This window comes from Hydra vulgaris, chromosome 03 (genome assembly GCF_038396675.1).
Source record: "Hydra vulgaris chromosome 03, alternate assembly HydraT2T_AEP".
Lineage (NCBI taxonomy): Eukaryota > Metazoa > Cnidaria > Hydrozoa > Anthoathecata > Hydridae > Hydra > Hydra vulgaris.
In genome coordinates this window covers 63,363,652-63,388,412 of record NC_088922.1, presented here as the reverse complement: position 1 = coordinate 63,388,412, position 24,761 = coordinate 63,363,652, and the positions used below count along the sequence as shown (strand labels likewise).

The following is a 24,761-nucleotide window of genomic DNA, read 5'->3' as shown; positions in this document are numbered from 1 at the left end:
CATTATGCGGTTCACTTTTTTTCAAAATTGGTTCGTCTATAACTTTATCAGTTATTGTAAAATATCTTTTACAGTTATTGTAAAATATTTTTTTCAAAATTGGTTCGTCTATAACTTTATCAGTTATTGTAAAATATTTTTTTTAATTAAATGAAATTTTCGCAGCTAAGCTTGGACCAACATCAAGAAAAAAACTTTTCAGTTTCTCAATAATAATTTTTTTATGAAAAATATTGATGAAATCTATCTATCAAATCTATTGATGAATATAAATATATAAAAAAAGGCGTCAACAATGTCATTTTTTTATTTTAAATAAATATAATTACTTAAAAAAAGGTTAATTCTATTTAAACTATTTTTTTTTTCCATTTTAATTTTATAATGGGCGGGGAGGGGGTAATCAATGTTGACGTAACTTAATAGGGGATCTCTGGATGTTTGAAAGGTTGTTAGCAAAGAGAGTGGAGGAGGTAAAAGTTGCCTGAAAACTGTTGACGCCATTAATGGACAACCCCTTAGGCAGTAACAAGCTTTAGGGATTTTTGTTTTCAGGCTCCAATCACAGCAATTTTTTGCAAAGCGCTCTCATTTGGTGTAGGCATAAACATACTCAAGTTTGAAGCTTACTTTATGTTTAAATGTTATCTTTTTCAAATATGAAAGAAGCTGCATACTGAAAATGATTTCATTATTAATTAATAAAATCATTTTCATTTTCAATTACGAGATTGTTGATTTCAACTAATTTACGCATGCACAGTTTGTATAGAAACGGTTTAAATAGTTTTTATTCAATGGCATTAAATAAAATCTCATTGTGAATAAAAAAAATGTTTCATAGAAAAAAAGCGAAAAAATAAACTCTTTACGAAAAGATGTTATTGATTTCAACAGTAATGAATAATAAATGCACCTTTATATAAAAGAGTATACAAGCTACAAAAACTTCATGTTTTTAATTTGAAAAAAAAACAAAATGATTTTAAACACTTTTTATTTTAACTTGTGCTTTTTTGGTTGTGTAACTTTTTGTATCATAGTTTATTCAATCTTAAAGTAACTTTTTTTTTCAAAAAACAAATGATCTTGAAATTTAAAAATATTAACACTTCGAGGAAATATTTTTAGTGGAATTTTATAAATGTTTTTGAAACCTTGCATTTCTTTTTAAAGTGTAAATTTGTTTTCATTTTTCAAAGCTGATTTGGATATTGAGGGAAAAAGTTTTGGAATTTTATTAATACTTTTAAAAAGTATGGAGACGTTTTAGCTGCTCGCATAGTTAGAAGTTTATTTTTCAAACATCTTTTATTCTGGAATAAGTTTTATGGCTCGGTTAATATCAACTTTTCTATTGAACTAATGAACTAATTCAGTATATTAGTAGAACTTGATCAGAAACTTTGTTAAAAAATGAAAGATAAAAGGGAAAATCGCAGTATTCGGAAAAGGTAAGTACAATTTAAAAGTTTGATATATAATTATAGAGGAGACCGGTTCAAATTACCTTTACTCTATAAGCTGTGTAGCCATTTTTTTTTTTTTTTTTGTAAATATTAAAGTGTGTTCTTGAAGTGTAAAAATTTAGAAAACATTTTTAATTTGCAAACTATTATAATAAAAAAAGTTTTTATGGGACCCTTCCAAGGCCGTAAAAAAAAAAAAAGTTTGCGCTAACTATAAAAATAATTGTTAACGCACTAACTAACGCACTAAAAAATTTCTATCAATTTTGCACTAAGTGCAAAATTGATAGAAAATTTTTTTTTATTTGAAGTCAAAAATTTAAAATTACTTTAAGCTGGTATTAAACAATAGTTACCATAATTAGCATAATTAGCCAAAACAGTAAATTTCTTATAACTTTTTTTTCTAGGTGTAAAAATCCTCTAAAAATATTTTTTTAATTTTTTGAAAAAAATTTTTTTTATGTATATTGCAATAAATTCCAAAAAAAAAGATTTATCTTTTAAAAATATATAATTGCTTTACATAGAAAATACAAAGCATCCCGTGAAAATTTTGCCAACTTACCATAAAGCCTTAATTTCAATAAACAGGTTAGAGATCCTGAAAAACGCAACTATTGAAAATAAAAAAGACTGGAAATAGTAAATCCATTATGACTGTAATTTTTATAATAATTTATTTTTTCTTACAACCTACTATTTTCTTTGTAAGTTTAAAATGAAGCTATGTTCCAAAAGTTAATTTTTGTTCAAAAAGCACTTAAATCCCAATCTCCTATGCGTACACGTGAATCCTTACTCTACAACAGTAAAAGATGAAAGAGTCAATTAGGAAGGCTCCGTGTAATTTCTCACAATTTCTAATCAAAGTCAAATTTGCTCGTGCTACCAACAAACCCCGATGTTCCTTTTTCGTACACTTAAGTAAAAAAAAATCGCTCACCATTTTATTATCAATATATAACAGCACCAAAATATAAAACTTTAAGTTAATTTCAATGAAGTGTTTCCTTTCTTGTGTAGTTTTTAGATTTGTTTTTAAAGTCTATTTTAGAGAACACTTCATATAAACTTTGTAAGTGTTCAATAAACTTTAAATACTCAGGAAAAATACTTGCTGCTCGTTCACAACAGTTTTGATTGCCACACCAACAATGGCCACAATGAGGTAAAGGGTAAATCTTTATCTCAGATACATTTTCATCGATTTTACCTTGTATCATACATTGATAAAATTAAAGCAAAATAATTAAAGTGTCGGTTTACCTGTTAAAATTACATGCATTGTTTTTTTAATTGATTGATACTCTTGCAGGCTCAATTTATTAAAATAGACTTACACGTTATTAAATAAATACACATTGAGATTAATTAAACGTTTACAATATAACTTATCGGTTAAATAAAGATTAAAAAACGTTTTTTTAAATTTTCGAATCGTTTCTAAACAAAAAAGTTTTATATGTTATATTGTGGTACCATGAGTTATTCTGTGTCATGGTGCTACCACTCACAATATTCTCTCATGAAATAAACAAGACATCTTTGATATAGAATTCGAGGTAAAATTGGAAAAAGTATGAACAACCAATAATTAAAATTTATAACTACAGATTAGCTTTTATATTCGGTTTGAGCATACAGTAATTGCGTTTACAAAAAAAATACAGTTTATTTACAAACTTGAATTATACTCCCATTTAACTAAGAACTTTTCTTTTTTAGCCTTTAATGCTAGAGACTGCTTGAATCACTTTATTGAAACTAATGGTTTTTGTAAAATCACTTCCAATAAATAAAATCGCAAAACTGGAATACCTTGACTATCTCATAATTATTCTGATATAATTTTTTACATGTTTTATTTTTGAAAAACGTTCACAAAGCCAAACACAACCATATTATTAAAAACAATTGTAGACTAACAATCGAATTGGGATATTTATTTTAAAAAGTTCCATTTAACAATTAATTCCAAAATACCTAGTACAGACCACCCAGTAAGTATGTTGAGACCAATACCGGTTTCTTTCAGGTATTTTCTCAGCTTTGATGTTATTATTAAATATTTGTCTTTGGATAACTTATCATATTTAAGCACTCGTTCATCGACCTTTTCTTTTCTTTTAGCAAAGTATGTAACGTCTTTGCTTTCATGTCATCTTCTCTTTCATGTCATCATCTCTTTCATGTCATACTCTTTTTCGTGCCATCCTCTTTATAAACCTGGTTTGATTATAGAAGTGTCTACTGACAATGCTTTCCGTTTTTTAAGGCAACGTACTTGCTTTTCGTATGTTTCTACAACATTTAGAACTCAATCACAAATTCTGCATCTGCAACATCAATGGTAAAAAAACCATAAGCAAAATTTTTTATTTCAACTTAAAAACAAGCAAACTCAAAACAACCGGTTATCTCCCCCAAAAAATCATCACTTTAAATGTCACTTATTTTCCTCAAATATGCGCTTAACTTATTTAAAACATCATAAATAGAGTTCCTTTAAAAATTTTTCTTTCCTCATACTCAAGTTTGTCCATTTCTGCTTCTTGTTGTACTGTGTCAAAATCTTTCAGCTGACTAGTTATTCTCCTTTCTTTTTTTCAGAATGACATCAGAAAAACATAATAACATAAGTTATTATGAAATTATGCTAACATCAGATGAACTTTATCAGTTAGAGATTAAGGTGCAGTGTACTTTGATAAAAACTGACTATCTAATTTTATGATTGGTTTGACATATCAAAGCTCAAATCGAGAGTAATTTATATATTTCTTGTATTGCTTTTTTTGCTGACACTTGATCTTTTCATTACAAACGTCCGCTTTGATTTTTGCACTTCACGTGGCTCGAACAACAAAATAGTAATACATTATTTGTAAAGTGATTAAATTCTTTGAATCTTTTCATATTTAATTAGACTTATTATTAGACATATTTAATTAGACTCATTACTCTAAAATATTTAAAAACTTAGGACTACCTTATAAAACAAGACCTATGTTGTCACAAATAATTTAAAACATAAACACACACACACACACACACACGCACACATACATACAAACACACACACACATACACATACACACATATATATATATATATATATATATATATATATATATATATATATATATATATATATATATATATATATAGATATATATATATAGATATATATGTTTATATTATACAAAGCTAGCTGATACAGGCAAATTTAGCAGGGCAAGAATGCATGGGAAAAGTTCTCATCGATTTCTATAAGATTCTATAAAATAAATTTACTATAAACAAAAATTTTAAACATGCTGAACCTCTAAAGGAGTGAGATAGCTAACTATTTATCAAATTAACATATACCAAATATATTGTTAATGCTAAAATAAAAAGCCGGTCAGTACCATAACAGTTTTTTTTAAATATCTTATGAAGAATTGATTTAAGATTTTATTTGTGCATTGGTGAATTAATTGCTTTTCAAACCTTTTGAACTTTACACAATTGATCTAATGATACTTAAAATTGACTGCAAAAAAATAATCGTACAGCTCAAAAATAATGTCAAATTAATCAAATTCCTTGGATATTAGTATCCATTGGGGCCTTCTTTAGCCTTGATGGCCTTATCTAGATGATTTGGGATTGAGTTGATTAAAGTATGGGTCTCTTTTGTTGTTATATTATCCCATGCCCTCATCATAGCTTCTTTCAAGTTGTCTTTGCGTCTTAATGGTCTTTTGCCAATTTTTCTGTCCAAAAAATGCCACCAATTTTCTATCGGATTCGGACTTTTAGATGGCCATTCTAAAACACTGATGTTATTTGTGTCAAAGCATAACTTTATTTTCTCAATTGTTAAGAAGCATAATCTGATTGGCACCGTTGCTAGAAAAACAATATAATTATATTATATACCAAACAAAATTACCAATACAAAATATTTTTTATATATATTTTATATAACTATTATATAACTTTTATATAACTATTAGCACTAGAGGCCTTTCAAATAATCATCAGTAGTGCTGTTTTTAGTATTATACAAGATATTTGTATCAAAAACAAAAATAACTTAATTTTTATATTGTTGCTATGGGTAACTATTGATTGTGAAAGATTGAATTGTAATTATATACAGGAAATATCAATTAAACGTATCATGTTTTTGTTTGTGCAAATGCTTTTCATATGATAACAAAAAACTTTCGTTGTTAAGCTCAAGAAAGACGAAAAGTTGGAAAAAAGGTTCAATTACACTTTCGTGGGCACGTTGACAAGTATAAACATGGTTGTCAAATCGATCAGTTGATAAGCCAGTTCTGCAACTAGAAATATGTCCGTTTATACGTAGTCTTAAATTATTAGTTTTACCAGTATATGTTTGTTTTTTGCATGTTAAACATTTTAGGTAATAGATTACATTTTTGCTGTTGCATGTGATGTGACTTTTCACTTTTCAAATGGTTCCGTTAGATGTTTTAAACTTATCTACTTCTTGAAGGTATAGTTTGCAAATTTTGCACCGAATACCTTTGCATTTGAATATGCCGATCTTCTTACTAGTTACTTCAATATTTGAAGAAGTAAGTCTTTTTAGTAAGTTAGGAGGTTGTTTAAAAGCTAATACCGGGTGAATATTAGAAAAAACATTTTTAATTCTTTCATTATAAGATACTTTGAGCAAATGGTTAGCTTCTCTTATAAAAGGTTGGCAATTGAGATTACTATAGAATGTTGTCACTAAAGGAAATATTTCTTTAGATTCCTTTTTTGGTACTGGTTCTTGTAGTTTTGCATTATGGAATGCTTTTTCAATAATTTCATCAGGGTATTTGCAATCTTTTAACCATGTCTAGATTATGCAGATGATTTATATGAAGTAATTTTTAAAAAGTTAAAAGATAATTTACCTTTGCTTATAACTGACTTAAAACCTTTAATAAAAGAAATAATAAGGTCAACTCTGAAAGAATGCTTACCAAAAAACTTTAATCAAAACAACAGTTCAAAACACAATATGGAAAAGAAATATTTAAAATTTAAAGATTAGCATCAAAGATATTTTGTAAAATCACTTGACAAACATGAGTATCTATATTACAAACATAGTAGATGTACCAACCTCCTTAATATTTACAACGATTGTTTACAGCAAGAACCATTATTTATCCCAAGAAAGTTTAGAAGTGATAACTACCATCTTATGTCTAACGAGGAAGAAAATGCAATTAAAAAGTTTGATTTAACGTCTCAGGTCTGAATGTAAAATTCTTACTATAAGAAAAGACAATTTTCTTACATCATTGAAAAACCTAGATGATGAAGTATCAAATTTTATCACAAATCACGCCTCTAGTGATGAACTTCACGAAAAGTTAAGTCATCGATATCAAGAATGCAAAAATGAAGATATTGAACGCATCAATAAAAAATGGTCTAAAAAAGTAAGCTCTACTAAACTTGCTTTAGAAAAAGATAAAAAATATTTTAATTCTAAAAAACAAGCATCGCATTACATAAATAGTAATAATATTTATGCAAGTTCCATTATTTCAAATAACGATATTACAGACCATGACAAAAAAACACAATCAACCCCATCAAAAAATAATGAGTTTACTGACCATGACCAAAATACACAATTACCCTATCAAAAACTGGATAAGCCCAAATACAAAAAGATACAACCTAAGGTCATCAACCTATCTACCAAACACTTGACTTCTTCTCAAATATCTCTTCTCACAAAAGGTCCAAAGTTTTGCCCAGCCAAAAAAGGTAATTTCTTACATATTAATTCAGATGTTAAAAATTTTACACGGAAACTTATACTAAAAGAAAAATACTTTGGTACCACAAGTAATGACATTAGTATAATTAAAAATAAATCCAATTATAGTACCAAAACCACTCTGCCAGAATTAAACGAAATTGTTTCACAAATTGAATCAATCATACTTATTAAAGTTCAATATGTTGATAACATTACAAAACAAGAAAGAAAAGCGATTAAAGAACTGCAACTAATGAAAGACATAGTTATTAAAAAAGCTGACAAAGGTAATACCTTAGTTATAATGGATTCAACATATTATATTAACAAACTTGTTCATCAAGACCATCTTTTATCTCTAACTACATATGAAAAAATAAATTCCGAATCTGATAAAATGGTTTTTAGAAATCTATTTAGTTTGATAGATAAACATAAATACCTTACAACGAATGAGATAAAATATATCACTAACTTTAAATGGAAATCAAGTAATTTCTATGTAATTCCCAAAATTCACAAATGTCAAGAAATTATTGACAAGGTAAAAGAGTCAGACTCTTTATTTATTGAAATGAAACCACCAAAAAATCTCAAAGGTAGACCAATTATTGCTGGAATAAATTCACCTACATCTCATTTGAGCCAGTTTCTCCATATAATATTGTCTCCTATTGTAAGGAAACAAATATCTTTTATTAAAGATGACTGGGATTTCCTCAGAAAAATTCCAAGAGAGCTTGAATCAGAAAGTCGTATAATGACATGTGACATTGTTAACCTCTATACAAGCATTCCACATTATCTTGGATTAGAAGCCTTAAAATTTTGCATAAATAAATATAAACATTTGATAGATAAAAGATTTACACCTGAATTCATAATTGAGTCAGCATCTTTCATTCTAAATAACAATAATTTCATTTTTGACAAACAATTATTTCACCAAATAATTGGTACAGCCATGGGTACAGATTTTGCACCAGATTATCCATGCCTTACTATCGGGTTCCTAGAGGAGACTAAATTTTTTCCAATAATCCTACCTCAGTATTTTTCTAACCATAAAGTTGATGATATAAAGAAATTTTATTTTAGATATATTGATGATGGTTTCATAATTTGGCCAAGACATCTTGACATCAGAAAATTTGAAATTTCTTTAACTGAATTAAATGAATCTATTGGATTTACAATAGATTTTGGAAAGGAATTTATAAAAAATGGTAGTAGCTACAGTGTAATTAACTTTTTAGACATAACAATCATTCTTGAAAATTATAATAAAAATCAAACAGACATTTACTATAAAGAAACTAACACCCATGACTATTTAAACTATAACAGTCATCATCCATTTCACATTAAAAAGAATATTCCTTATAATTTAGCTAAAAGAATAATTGTTTTTACATCTAATTATGAAATCGAAAAATTACGCGTAATCGAACTAAAGACATGGTTAAAAGATTGCGAATACCCTGATGAAATTATTGAAAAAGCATTCCATAATGCAAAACTACAAGAACCAGTACCAAAAAAGGAATCTAAAGAAATATTTCCTTTAGTGACAACATTCTATAGTAATCTCAATTGCCAACCTTTTATAAGAGAAGCTAACCATTTGCTCAAAGTATCTTATAATGAAAGAATTAAAAATGTTTTTTCTAATATTCACCCGGTATTAGCTTTTAAACAACCTCCTAACTTACTAAAAAGACTTACTTCTTCAAATATTGAAGTAACTAGTAAGAAGATCGGCATATTCAAATGCAAAGGTATTCGGTGCAAAATTTGCAAACTATACCTTCAAGAAGTAGATAAGTTTAAAACATCTAACGGAACCATTTGAAAAGTGAAAAGTCACATCACATGCAACAGCAAAAATGTAATCTATTACCTAAAATGTTTAACATGCAAAAAACAAACATATACTGGTAAAACTAATAATTTAAGACTACGTATAAACGGACATATTTCTAGTTGCAGAACTGGCTTATCAACTGATCGATTTGACAACCATGTTTATACTTGTCAACGTGCCCACGAAAGTGTAATTGAACCTTTTTTCCAACTTTTCGTCTTTCTTGAGCTTAACAACGAAAGTTTTTTGTTATCATATGAAAAGCATTTGCACAAACAAAAACATGATACGTTTAATTGATATTTCCTGTATATAATTACAATTCAATCTTTCACAATCAATAGTTACCCATAGCAACAATATAAAAATTAAGTTATTTTTGTTTTTGATACAAATATCTTGTATAATACTAAAAACAGCACTACTGATGATTATTTGAAAGGCCTCTAGTGCTAATAGTTATATAAAAGTTATATAATAGTTATATAAAATATATATAAAAAATATTTTGTATTGGTAATTTTGTTTGGTAATTATATTGTTTTTAATAAAAGAAAAAAGAATTACTGGATTTTTTATTTGTTTCACTGTTCTGACTATTTTTGAATTTATTTGGTTAAATATCATATTTCAAGTTTATATATATATATATATATATATATATATATATATATGTATATTATGTATATATATATATATATATATATATATATATATATATATATATATATATATATATATATATATGTAGATGTGTTTATATATATTTATATATAAACACATCTACAACATACAATTACAACGAGAAAGGATTTTCTGAGTTTCAGAGAATTATCTCTACTTCTAACGGCAAGAAGTGTATTATTAAAGATTAAAGAAAAAATATACACTATGGGAGTCTAGATTATAATGCTGCATAGCAGTGAAACATATGCAATAAAGGTTATGTTTACCTAATGATGTCTACTATTTGGAAAGAATTGAAAAGACAACAATCAGATGGATGTTCGATGCAACTCTAAAAACAAGAAAAGAAGTGGCGATCTTATATAGAGATTATTAATCTGAGAGAGTACATCAGGGAACATTAAGGTGGTTTAAAGATGCAGATGATCATGTATTAGCGTCCAGAGTTAAGAGTTTCAGGCAAAAAAATTAGAAGAAGAAACTGGAAACTTGGAGATGGTGTGTTACAGGCGGCATGAAAAAGCTACAGTTAAGCAAAGAAAATGCTTATGATCTTATACATTTGAGAAACAGCATTATCAGATTATCAGCGTTATAATATTTCTTTATGTGAAACTGAAATATAATATTGTATATATATATATATATATATATATATATATATATATATATATATATATATATATATATATATATATATATATAAATTATATTAGTGGCAAACCCACTGTTACTTAAGGGACATTTTGATTCATACAAAGTCACATTTTTAGATATATTTTTTGTTTTAACAGATAAGATGTTTATATATTGATTAAATGTTTACACGTGAATCATATCAAAATCATTTATTTGTTTTCCAGGATATTGAAATTTTGTTCAATTATTATAAATTTAGGAATTATTGTTGATTATACGCTGTGTTACTTACGGGACGCAAATAAACATTGCATTAAACTTGTTGTTTTCAGTTGAATATTTCAAGCCAAATATTTAACCTACATAAACTGGCTACTTAAATTAAATTAAGTAGTTATTATTTTGCATGAAATTATTCAAAAGTTTGTTTTAGCTTGTTGTGGACTCGAAGGATAAATGACAATAAGTGAATTATTAACTTTTAACATTTTCTTAACTAAAACAATAAGAAGAAATGTTAATACAACAATAATAATGTTCAATTTCATCACATTACCCCCCAACATTTTTAAGTTTTAAGTAGTCTAAAGTAGTTTAAATTGTCCAAAGATCTAACCGATTTGGAGCCGTCCACTTTCAAGTTGATCGCCTTGGTAAAATATCATTTTCAACCTTATTGGACATGGTAGGTCAAGACTCACTGGATGTCGTAGGAAGATCCAATGACACTGTCTCATCTGGTTTTTGTAACTGGTGTGCAGTCTCATCTGGTTCTTGTAAAAGGTGTACAAAGGTGTAAAAGTGTTCTTAATTTTACTCGTATTATTTTTATTAAACATAAGCAATGCAGGTTATTGATCAGTTAAAAGCTTGAAACGCATGCCAGTTAGTAGATGGCACTAATGCGAACAGATTCTATAACAGCCCATGCCTTTTTATCAATAGGGTGATGTTTTAGCTCGGATCAGTATAACAATTGCAAAAAAAAGTAACTGGTCTGTCATTTGAGAGTATTGACATTACATTTTTATTCACCCGGCCTATTAAAAATAATAATTTTTGACATACTCATAGTAAGTGATATAGTTTTTATGGCCTAATTTGCAGAATTAGGTTGCTAGTTTTTTTTTAACAAAGGTTAAAAAAAATTCACTCGTATATCAACAGTGCAATCAAACGTATAATGTGAGTTAAATCTCTGACGTGTTCTATTTTGCTAATGAATGATATAGCTTTTCGCTATTTTATATATTGCAATATAAAGCAGATATCTAAAGTACAAATCATGTAACAGATGTCAAAAGTACATCTATTAAAGTGCAGCTATCAAAAGAACAAACTATGCAATAAAAGCCAAAAATCAAAAGTGGAAATCATGTAATAAAGGTCAAAAGTACAGCTATTTAAAATACAAAAATACAAATCGTAGTAGAAGTCAAAAGTACAGCTATCAAAAATACTAATTATGATAGAAGTCAAAAGTACAGCTATTAAAGTAAAGATATCAAAAGAGCAAATCATGCAATATAAGTCAAAAATACAACGCGAATTGTATATCTGATATCTGTTATACTGCTATTGAAAAAAATAACTTGTCGCTATTTTTTATATTGCGATATCTAACATATCAAAAGAACTAATCGTGTAATACAAGTCAAAAGTACAGCGTCAGTTCATATGGAAGTCATATGAAATACGGAAAAGATTGCATCTTTTCCATATGACTTGTCGCTGTTTTATATATAGCGATATCTAACAGATATCAACAATAAAAATCATGCGATAGAAATCGAGATTACAACACGAGTTATATCCCTGTCCTCTATTTTATATTTCTAATCATTTATTCTATCTCCGGAAAAAAAAATTTGTTTTAGAAGTCAAAAGTACACAAACTATAATTATGGCAACCGTTTATAATTTGAAATCGAGGCGTACTTTTGACTTCAATTATATATTGCTTACCAATAAATTAACCCCTTTTAATACGCGTTTTAAATTATTTAGCTTATAATAAGTTCAACAAAATTGCGTATGTTGTTCATTTTAATGTATTTTATATATATATATATCTTCAGTTAGCGTTGAATAAAATTATTTTGTAACTGTTCATTTTTGACAAGTTTGTATATTGTTGTGAAAATAAAAAAGAGATCAAAAAATAATAATATTGCACGAACTTAAGTGAACCTTTCTCTTTTGCTCATAATAATGTTTGAGATTATACCTGAGAGCCAACTTGTTTTAACTTAAAAATTTTTAAATTTATGAACAAAATATAGCTAAACTTTTTATTAAATAGGGGAGAGTCGCCGATTATGGACCACTTTTGTTGCAGTATAATTCACTTTGTGTATAATTCACTCACTTTTGCTTAAATAGTTAACTTTTATATTGTAAACCACTTCTTACCTTCAGCTGAACATATTGTATGAAGCTTGTAGTGGTTGATTTATTAATAATTATAAAATGTGTCAAAAACGGGAGTGGTCCATATTGGGGGTACTTTAAGCTTGTGCTCCAAATATGAACCATTGAGGTTCCTATTATGGACTAGTTATAAACGGTTTGACATGGTCATTTAAACAAATTATATACACACTAAAGATAGAATTATTAGAATATAAATACTCAAGAGTATGTAAGCTTTTAATTTTTAACAGGTTTTTAGATGTCCTTTTTGTAAAAAAAAAAAAAAGTTATTAAGTTTAAGCCAGCCACCATTTATTTGATTCTAATTCTACCAGTCTCATGCACATGTATGCATACACTCAGTTTTATTTATAAAGTGTTTTACTATTTTAACATTTAGCAAACACAAAAACATAAATACTGATGTGTAATAATATTTCAAAATTTATTTACAAAGTTCACAAATAAAGTCACAATCTGAAGTTCCTGCGCATTCTATATGTGCCCATCTTTTGCAGGATCGACAGCATATTATATTTTCTATGTTACATTCTCCACACATAAAACAAAGCCATGAACTTTCATTTAAAATACTGGTACTAGTTGTTGAATTCATTTTGGGTTTCTTACATTTCTTTACTACTTTTTCTTTAATTATTTTTGTGTTTTTGGACTTTTTAACTTTTGTGTTTGTTTTTGGACTTTCCTGTAGGAACAGCTTTTTATATGGACTTGAAGTAAGAATTTCTGACTGTTCTTTGCAACACTTCCTTTTGCCTGCACCCATTGGGGGAAGAACAGGGACCAGTCTCTGAATTGGAGACAAAGCCCGGATGTAAAAAATTAGTGCCTCATAGTGCCCGGAGTTATTTCAAACATGGTGTACTTCACTGTGATGGGGTTACCACTATGTTCTTCACCATACATCAGCACATTCCTGTTTGCATTGTGAATCACAATTTTTGTTTTCAGAAGACAGGAGATCTGATTTCTCTCCCATTCTCCCACAAACGAGTCTGGTTTGGCAATGTGAGCAATACGCTCTTCTAACAAGTTAAAGTGAAGATGCTGGGGTTGGTCAGCATTTAAGGCATCCCCGTGCATGTCAACAGACAATATTTCCAAATTAGATATCAAATGGCTAACAAGCTGATTACGAAGTGAGTCAGCCATAGCAGTTTCCTTCAGATGAAGCAGTCGACTGACCAGCTTGCCGTTTAATCGCTGAGCTGACTAAAGATCTGGTGTTGTGCACACAACAACTGACCTAAAAAAACATTTCCCATCAGAGTAAATTGGGATGAGCAAAAAATTTTCCAGCACCTGTGGCAGAACTGTTTTGGAATGGGACGTTTCAACAGCCAGTGACACTGGGTGGGTCACATAAGTTATTGGTTTTGGAACCATCTCATCCATTATGCCTGGAAGTGGTGGCACACTCTCCTGGTCTTGTGCTGGTCTAGTTACACATACCAATGCTGGTATCGAAGCTTCCTGGGCTTGTGCTCGTAATGTCCCTGATGTAAGTGGTGAAGACAGCATGGTCTCGCGGTCTCCTGCTTGAGAAGCGAATGATGGCGCATAATCCTGAGTTTTAAAAACATCTCGTGAGCATGGCCAAATTCCACTCGATGCAAAACCATTAATTGCTGTTGACATGGTAGCAGCTTTTGCATATGCCACATGAAAAAGATTGGCCACCTGATATGAACTCACTGAACGTCCTGGATTTAGTCTCAGCCATTTTTCCACCTCCTGGTCGTAGTAGACTTGAAGGGGCTTAAAAGGGGCTTTATCTAGAGGCTGCAGTTTGTGTGTTGTGTGAGGTGGAAGTGACAACATTATGACATTGTTGTCAATGGCAAGCTGAATGGCCTCAAGATTTTTAGTATGAGATTTGTGGCCATCTAAAATAAGTAAAACCTTATCATCTTTTGTTGGCTTCACATGACGGATGAACATTCTCATCCACTGTACGAAAAGTTCAGAATTTATCCATCCTGAATCAGAACATGTTACAATGCTGCCTTCTGGTGCACCATCTCCCAGTTCATCAGGAACCCGTTTTCTTTTGAATATAATCATTGGTGGAACATAATGTGTTCCACCAGCATTTACGCAACAGACAACTGTTGTGTTAACACCCCTTTCTGCATTGGCTATGCTACCTATCTGTTTTTTGCCTTTTAGGCCAAGCACGCGCTGGCATTTCTTTTGCACGGTTGAAATACCAGATTCATCAATATTGTAAATGTTATTGGCCTTGAGGCAATAATCTTTTATTAAATTTTCTAGTAAATTAAAAAACCTGTCAACATCCCCCAGGTTGAAGCCGCTGGCTCGCGACATGGAAGTAGCCTCTGGTTGGCGGAGGCAGAGGTCAGGGAACCTGCTTAAAAATTTGTAATACCACTTTTTCCCAGCTTGACCTTTATCCTTATTGAATGGGTGATTTAAACCCTTGTGTTCTGCAACTTCAAATGCCAGAGTCATTAAATCTTTCCTCGACATTCCGAAAAACATGGCCTCCAATTTTAAAACTAGGTTGTGTATTTCTAGCTCAACATCCGCAGGAAGGGTAGTACTTCTGCCTAGCTTTTTAAAGCCGTTAGCAAACTTGTTAGCATTATCAAAATGCCTCTTTAGAGTTGCTTTGGGGATGCCGTATGTGGCTGCACATTTGTTCAAGCCAATATCACCATTTCTGTACGCCTCAATAGCACGTTGAAGATCATCATTAGTCCAGCAGCCCCTGATTAAAAAAAAAAGATTGAAATAAATTGTAGGACAGGAGAAAAATTTTGAAAATAAATTTGTCTAAATTTACCCACTACAATCTACCACTACAAATATAATACTTAATAAATATTTATCATTATTTATTATTATTAATAGGCTATTATTATTATTATTATTATTATTATTGTTATTATTATTATTATTATTATTATTAATTTAATTTTAATCATTAGGCCTATAGCCTATAACTATAATAATACTATAATATTAATAATGATTATTAATTATTTTTAGACCCTTAGCCTTATAATTATATCTTAACTTATATTAATATATAATTATCTAATTTAAATTCAATAGGTCAATTATAGTAATAGTAAATACTTAGTAGATTTATAATTACTATAATTAAATAATTATAATCTATTATAGATTCTATAGTCTGGCTATAGTCTAGTCAAATTTCAAATACTAATAATAATCAAAGATTAAAATAAAACATAAGATTAAGATAATTTAATTTATTAATAGCCTATGATAAAATAATAACATCCAAGAGAATAAGAACTTATGTTCCCCAATATGGACTACAGTTTCCCATTTTGAACCACTGGTCCATTTTAGGGACAGCAGTTGGTCCATATTGGGAGAACCACATGGGCATCTAATTTTACTAAATAAAACCAAAACGATGTCATTTGGAGCAACACGCTTGTATTTAGTAAGAAATGAAATGAAAAAGCTTTCCATTTAGCATAGAAGCATTGTCCTGGTTCATTTATTTGTAGAATGACACACAAAAAAAAGCGAGTGTACTTTTGGAAAAAAATAACCAAATAAAATACTAACTTACCTTTTTGAAGTAATCTTGCTGACCGCCATCGTTGAAATGCGATTTAACTGAACGGAAGTCACTCTTTAATGCTACGTTTCCAAAATTTAAAAATAAAATTGCATTTATTTGTTTCATCGGTGGTCCATAAAAGGGGACGGTCCATAATATGTGACTCTCCCCTACATGATCTTTTCAATTAAAAATATTAAAAAAAAGTCTTATTTATAAATTTAATAAGTATAATATACTTAATACTTCAATTAAAAAGATCATATATTTAATGATAAGTTTAGTTATATTTTGTTCATAAATTTAAAAATTTTTAAGTTAAGACAAGTTGGCTCTCAGGCACAGATATATATATATATATATATATATATATATATATATATATATATATATATATATATATATATATATATATATATATATATATATATATATATATAAACACTTATCTAATTTTCTTCGACAGTCTTAATTAGTTAAGTGTTTTTATTAATTTTTACTGCTCTATTCTTTACGAACATCGAGCACTCTATTTGAACTAGGCAATTTGAACTAGGGCAATTCCACGCTCAAGTGAGTTATTTTGATAAAATAAATAAATAAATTTGAACAAAAACCAACTAATCATTTGGTTGCCATATGTTAAAAAATTTTAATTTTGTTATTTTTTTGTTTTAAATTTCAAGTTAAAGTCGTGTCTCATACTTTTTATATAAATAGTTGTTAAACTACATTTTGTTAAAAGCGTAGAATTGTCCCCGTAAGTAACAATAACTAATTTGATTTAAGATATTTAAATAAATAGCTATGTGATGAAATTGAGCATTATTATTATTAGTGTTATATTAATATTTCTTCTTATTGTTTTAGTCAATAAAACGTTAAAAAGCAATAGCTCAGTTATTGTCATTTATCCTTTGAGTCCACTACAATTTTATTAACTTATTAATCATTGTGTAACAAAAAACAAATGGATAAAGCTCAACGACCAGCACAATTTGAACTACCTCCAAAACACACCATCAAGGAACCAAGAATTTAAACATTGGTTTAGAACTTTTGAATATTTTTTAGATGTGTTATCTCAAGGAAACATTGACAAACTTCTAACTTATTTTCTTTCTCATCAGATTTTTAAGTACATTCAAGCACTTAAAATACTTGTCAAAGATTGTAACTTTAAAGCAGTTGCTCAATTAAAATACCAAGAAGAAGCAACTTGTGATTCATTTATCAGCGGTATAGCTTCAAATGATATCAAGCAACGAATTCTCAAAAATTGAGACATGACACTAGAGGCTATGTTTGACAAAGCTAGAACTTACGAATCTGCTCAAAAGTATTCCGAAGATTATCTATCCTCAGTTTACCAAAAACCTACTTTTACAGCATCAGTTTCTAATGAGAATACAGAAATTCTCACCGCATCTCCTGCCATTTCTAACAGTAACAACTCCTCCAAAAAAAAAGTTTGCTTCTTTGTGGAAACACAGACCATCCTAGATATAAATATACAGCTTGTTGTACTCTATTAATGAGAATGAACGATTAGAAACCCATGCATCTGATACAGCTATCGCAGGACTTCTTAATCAAAATGGCAGACCAGTTGCTTTTTTTTTGCAATAGTTATATTGATCCGAGCTAAAATAATACCCTATTGATAATGTAAATACTCTAAGCTAATGATTTCTTAATAAGACAATGTTTCACCATAGGTCGAGGGCGATCTATCATCCAACAACCAATATCATCAGCATAACGCATGTATTTCGAACTCATTAACTGATTTCTTTCAATATAGCTATAAAAAAATACTTTTGTTATGGAATATTTAGAAATTTATACAAAATAAATATTATTATAATGTTAACATACCTCTCATACTTATCACAAAGAAAATCCTCAATTACAACAGTTAACATCCAAGTGAGAGAACTATATCGGTGATTTGAAAGATACTTATGTTTTAGAGTTTTGTGCTGTCGCTCAACACCATTGTTTGTGTTACAATTGATCAATAAACGGTTATGACGATATGCTATCACCCAACGCTGATTATGAAAAGAATTTTAAAAAATTGTGGTTTTCTTAACTGCAGTTACATGATCAGTCATGTAAAAGTAAAACAGTTTTAAAAAATGGAGTTATTTAAATCTCAAACTACCAAGAAATTAAACTTACATGTTTTATTGCTAACCAATATCTTGATATATAATTTTTTAGAGCTTCATGGTTTGTTCAATATGAAGAATTTTTTAAATTTTGTATTGCAGACTCGCATATCTCACACGTGTCTGCATGTGCTATTATTCTGAGTAAGCCCATAATCTTTTGCCTATCTTCCATTAAGCCATTACATTTAGTTTTTATGGCATATAAATACAACACAGCCTGAAATGGATATGGGTAAAAAATAAATAGTTTCTTGTTCCTTTTAATTTTTTTCTTATTATTTTGAAAAATATATACGTAAATTTCGACCTTCGAAAACCTTCTTCAAACTGTTAATTTCTTCAACGCAATAGTCAGGCATTCTATATTTAGGGTTAAGATCATTATTCCAAGACTTTAAAAATAATAGAACCTCGCTTTTTGATTCCTCAATTTCATTCTCACATACAAATAAGCCAACCAGTTGATAATCTATATTTGTTTTTTTACCACAAAAAAGAAAAGAGTATTGAAGTTTCTTTTGTTCCAGTTAGTCTAACACTGTTGTCATCATAGTCACAGTCTATATAAATGTCTTACGTGGAATGTCCTGAAATTCAAAAATTTTGATTAAAGCAACAGAGAAAGTGATTTGTTGAAAGACTTTTTATGAAGCGTTAATTATAAACCTTAAGGTCTAAAGAATATACGTAAAGCAGGATCTGCTTCTCTCCATTCATTAATCTTCAGCTGGAGGCTTTCTTGATCAATAAGAGATTGATTGATATAACTTTCTTCTAGAAATTGCAATATGATTGTCAGTGCCTAATTTCCGAGGGAAAAATCTTTTATTTGAGACTTCTGGGAGAACGTAACCAGCTTTATTGAAATTGTTTTTCACTCGAATATTCAATAGACGCTTCGTTTCTTTTGGGCTTAATACACCTTCTTTGACATACAAGTCAATAGCAGTTACTAGTTCAGGGTCAATGCTCTGTGAAATGCCAGAATCCTTATAGATAGACATTTGTAGGTATAAATGTACTATCATTTAATTCAAAAAGAGACTTACACATAAGTAGAAGGTGTAATGTAAATGTGAAAAACAGAATAAAAAAATAGTAAGTTTCAAATACCTTGGCACCGTTGTGGCACCATGTGACCGTTGAGTGACAAAGTATCTAGTAGAACAATACAAAATTTTCTTATTTGATTGATTTCCTTATTGGCTAATAATGATAATGCATGCCGAAGTTAATTTGATTTTACTTTCCTATTTCTAGCAGTATCCACTTTTAGCTGAATATTACAGGTTAACACATAAATTCATGTATTATATATATATATATATATATATATATATATATATATATATATATATATATATATATATATATATATATATTATTCAATGGCTGATGATCGCCGTATAGGCATGAAACTTAAAGTACCATAGAAAAAGTTGTTTTTTCTTCGTTAATATATATGTATATATATATATATATATATATATATATATATATATATATATATATATATATATGTATATATATATATATATATATATATATATATATATATATGTATATAAAATATATAAAATCCAATTTTGGTACTTCTTTAATTGCATTTGACTTTACATTTGATAAGAGCCAAAAAAAATAAGAAGGACTTTTTTATTATGGTTAACAATTAACACTCATACACATAAAAATATCCTGCTTTATATTCTGAAAATTGTAAGTATTCTGTAATACTAATTTGTGCTGGACAGTTACCATCGAGATTGGTAATAATATTGTTTTTAATAAAAACATTGTGAGAAAAAAGAATTACTGGATTTTCTATTTATTTCACTGTTCTGACTATTTTTGAATTTATTTGGTTAAATACCATATTTCAAATTTATATATATATATATATATATATATATATATATATATATATATATATATATATATATATATATATAATACATGAATTTATGTGTTAACCTGTAATATTCAGCTAAAAGCGGATATATATATAATATATATATATATATATATATATATATATATATATATATATATATATATATACATATATATATATATATATATATATATATATATATAGTTTTACTTATTGTTGTCTTGTTGGGTAAAAATTTATTTTTGTGATAAAATATATATGAACAAAATTTTATTTTGTATGTATATACAAAATTTCATTTTATATGCATATATTTTGTCTATTTAATAGATGACCAACAAAGCAATTTAAGTAAATACAGAATTTTCCAAAAAATTTTGAATTATTTCTTTGATTAACAAGTAATATTAAAAGATGTATTATTTTTTTACTATCTATAAATATATTTTTCATTAGATGCTGGCGTATGACGATGTGGAACAAACTGTGTTCTAAACTAGAAAATGTTTTAAACCTTTTTTTTGAAAAACTTGGTTCCATTGTATATAATAATAAAAACAAGTTCATTGCTGTTAGCCTTGTTTTATCATTAGCATTAACTACCGGATTTTTCAACTTAAAAACTGTTCACAGAGTAGAAGAGTTATATATTCCACAAAAAAGTCAATCTTTAATTGACTTAAATAGAGCAAATAATCATTTTCAGTTGAAAGTTGCAACCGAGGAGTTTATTATAAAAAATAAAATACAAAAGTGGGCATTTACAAAGGAAATTTTTGAAGCTGTTTTAGACGTTCATGAGGGCGTTATGTCAATAGGAGGTTTAGAAAAGATATGCATAAAAAATTACAATGGTATATGTTTTTCGCATAATCCATTAGAGATTTTTCAGTTTAATAAATCTTTGCTTTTAAATATAAATGAGACCTTAAATACTGTTTACAAAAGCAAGAATTTTTTACTTAGTAACGGTGCTTTAGCAAGTTCTTCCTTTTCAGACTTTTTTGCATATTTTTTTTTTAACCAGACAATTCGCAAAATTACAAGAGCGGAAGCTGTTAGAGTAGTGTACTTTGTTAGATACCCTGAAAGCAGTAATGATTATATTGAGAATTCTGCTTGGGAAACAGAATATGGAAAGTATATAACAAAAATGCAAAAAAAACTAAGCGAGAGAGGGTTATTGTTATTATATACATCAGGAAAAAGTCTTGACGATAGTGTCTCTGATTCTTCACTTGGGGATATCAAACTCGTGTCTTTATCATTTTTTTCAATGATTGTGTTTTGCACTTTAACGTTGTCAAAGTTTCGAAACTCAATAGTTGGACATTTTTGGATTGGAAATTTTGGCGTGTTTACTCTTATATTAGGAATTGGAGCAGCGTTTGGATTAGTTATGCTCATTGGATTTCCTTATGTTGCTTTTGTTGGAGTATTACCCTTTTTGATTATTGGGGTTGGAATTGATAATATATTCATAATATTGGATTGCTTAGATCGTCAAGATCCAAGCCTTAGAGGCTCTCAGCGAGTCTCTAAAACAATGGGACAAATAGGAGCGTCTATAACAATGACTACACTCACCGATCTTGTCGCATTTGGTATCTCCATGGTAACAGAGTTTCCTGCCATTAAATACTTTTGCATGTACGCAGCATTTAGTATTACAATCTGTTTTATATTGGTAACCACTTTATTTTTGGCTGTATTAACTTATGAAGTCCAAAGGATTGAAAACGGTCGTCAGGATTTCTTAATTTGTCATGTAAAAAAAACTATTTCAAGAAATGAGAGTCAGCAGTCCATTTCAACAAAGGTAAAAAAAAGTCTTTATTTACTTAATTTTTTATAAACTATAGTTTTATGCTGTTTTGCTATATTAATCTTTAGTTAATGGAAAAGATTGCAACGAACCTTATGAAAACATCTGTTAAATGGATTGTATTTGCTATTTCAATTTTGTTAGTCAGTGGTGGTGTATACGGATCATTAAACATTGATCAAAGTTTTGATATTCTTGACCTGGGTTTAAAAGGATCTCCATTTGTGGAATTTTATAGCTTCAGAAATAAAGCATATCCTAATGGATTTGAAATTAGCGTTATATTAGACACACCTGTTAATTACTCTGATCAAAAAATTCAACAGAGTTTTTTAAATGTTGGACGTATTTCCAAAAATAACAAATATTTACTCAGTAAAACAATTAACTGGATGCACAACTTTTTAAAATGGTCAAAAGAACTTAATTATACTGTTCATGGAGCAATGTTTTATTCATATTTACACCAATTTCTTTTGCAACATCGAGAGTTTTATAGAGATTTACAATTTAATGCAAATGGTACAATTAAAGCAAGTAGAGTGTGGGTATATAGTAATGACAACCCAAATTCTGTTTTTAGAAAAGAAATGATGTTATTTATAAGAGAAGAACTTAAAAAAGCCACAAATTTACCTTTTTATTCTGCGCATGTTATGTTTATATACATCGAACAATTTGTGATAGTTTTGCGAGACACCGTTCGGAATTTGGCAATATGCTCTCTATCCATTGTTTTTATTACATTGCCTTACTTAAAGCAACCTCTTGTTACTTTTTTGGTTTTTTGGAGCTTTATATGCCTTGTATTCGAGCTTTTAGGTTTGATGTATGTTTGGGATGTTTCACTTAATTCGATATCAATGATTATTATTGTCATGGCAATTGGATTTGCTGTAGATTATTCAGCACACGTGGCTCACTCATTTATTATATCAAAATGTAACACCCCTGAAACGCGAGTAATAGATGCATTAAAAACAATGGGAACAAGTGTTTTTATGGGAGGTAAGCAGTTAAAACTTTTTTATTCTAAACTTGCAATATTTTCTTCTTCATGAAAAAATATATGTAAAGGTGACATCATATACTTTATTTGATTTTAAAAAGCACATAACATACATTAATTGATTTAAGGGACACATAATATACTTTAAATTAATTTTAGGGGCTAGCACGTTTGTAGGTGTAATGGCTACAGCGTTTGCATCTAGTGAAATTTTTAAAATATTTTTCAAAATGGTGTTTGGGATTGTATCGCTAGGTTTATTACATGGATTAATTTTTTTACCCGTTTTGCTATCAAGTATGTATGGAATAAAATTTTCTTTTTTGTTCGTGCTTGAAGTGATAACTTAAAAGCGCTAACAATTTTTTTTGTTCTTCTTTTTATTAACTGCAAAAAAAGAATTAATTGAAGAATTGAATTTTTATTTAACAAGTTTAATAAAATACTTGTTTAAAACATAATTTAATCTTTAAAATAATTAGTTATGAATTATTTAAGTTATGTTATATATATAGTATAAATATAAATGTTAAGCTTACAAACTAATTTTCCTTTTTAACAGTTTTCTGCCGTAATACCGAAGTTTGTGAAACAATATACAACCAACGAGTGGAGGAACAACATTTTATTCAGGAACAACAAGTGTTTAGTACAGTTAGCAATTCTACAAATATAAAAAGCTTAGATGAAATTGATAAAAAACAAAACGAATAAACTTTTAATTTGAAGCATAAAATTGATATTTCAAAATACATGTTAAGATATCTATTGTCTTTAGTGTGTGTGTGTGTGTGTGTGTGTGTGTGTGTGTGTGTGTGTGTGTGTGTGTGTGTGTGTGTGTGTGTGTGTGTATATGTGTGTGTGTGTTTGTTAAAATGTTCACAATGGATAAATATGTAGCGTTACATAATGACGGGATTGTGAAAAACTAAAAACCATCTCTTGATAATTTTTCCTTGAATTATTTTTATTGTAAACAAACAATGTAACAACCCTAATAAATATTAGTGTAAATTGAGAAAAATGTTTTATTAAGATTGTATTATTTGACTAATCAAGTTTTAAAAGAGACTCACACATCAAATTAGAAAAAAGAGGTATTATAACCTAATGAGCAGCTGTGTCGCAGTGGTTAAAAGTACTTGCTCTCAATCAAGAGATCCGTGGTTCAATGCAAGCTCTGGACATCAATAAGATTAGAGTAGATTCAGTTATACATTGTTTCTTCTTATATTTTTGAAATGGCGACAATTTGTTATAGTTGTATGACCCCCTGTCTTAAAGGTTGAGTTTATTTTTATTTTTTGTTTCATTTGGAAAAGACCATTGTGCAATGGTCTAAATATTTTATAAAGATTATCTTTTATAACATTGTAAAAATCAATGATTTTTTTTAATACTATCATAACTAGTTGGTTTA

At 28.5% G+C, this 24,761-nt stretch overlaps 1 protein-coding gene across 1 annotated transcript; it reads left to right on the top strand.

The window, feature by feature from the left end:
* The first annotated feature begins 840 nt into the window (after positions 1–840).
* LOC136078339 (patched domain-containing protein 3-like) lies at positions 841–24,761 on the top strand. Its single transcript, XM_065793964.1, has 5 exons — positions 841–1,454; positions 20,964–22,326; positions 22,401–23,340; positions 23,501–23,638; positions 23,904–24,761. The coding sequence occupies exons 1-5, from the start codon at positions 1,417–1,419 to the stop codon at positions 24,053–24,055; spliced, it is 2,631 nt and encodes an 876-aa protein (XP_065650036.1). The 5' UTR covers positions 841–1,416; the 3' UTR covers positions 24,056–24,761.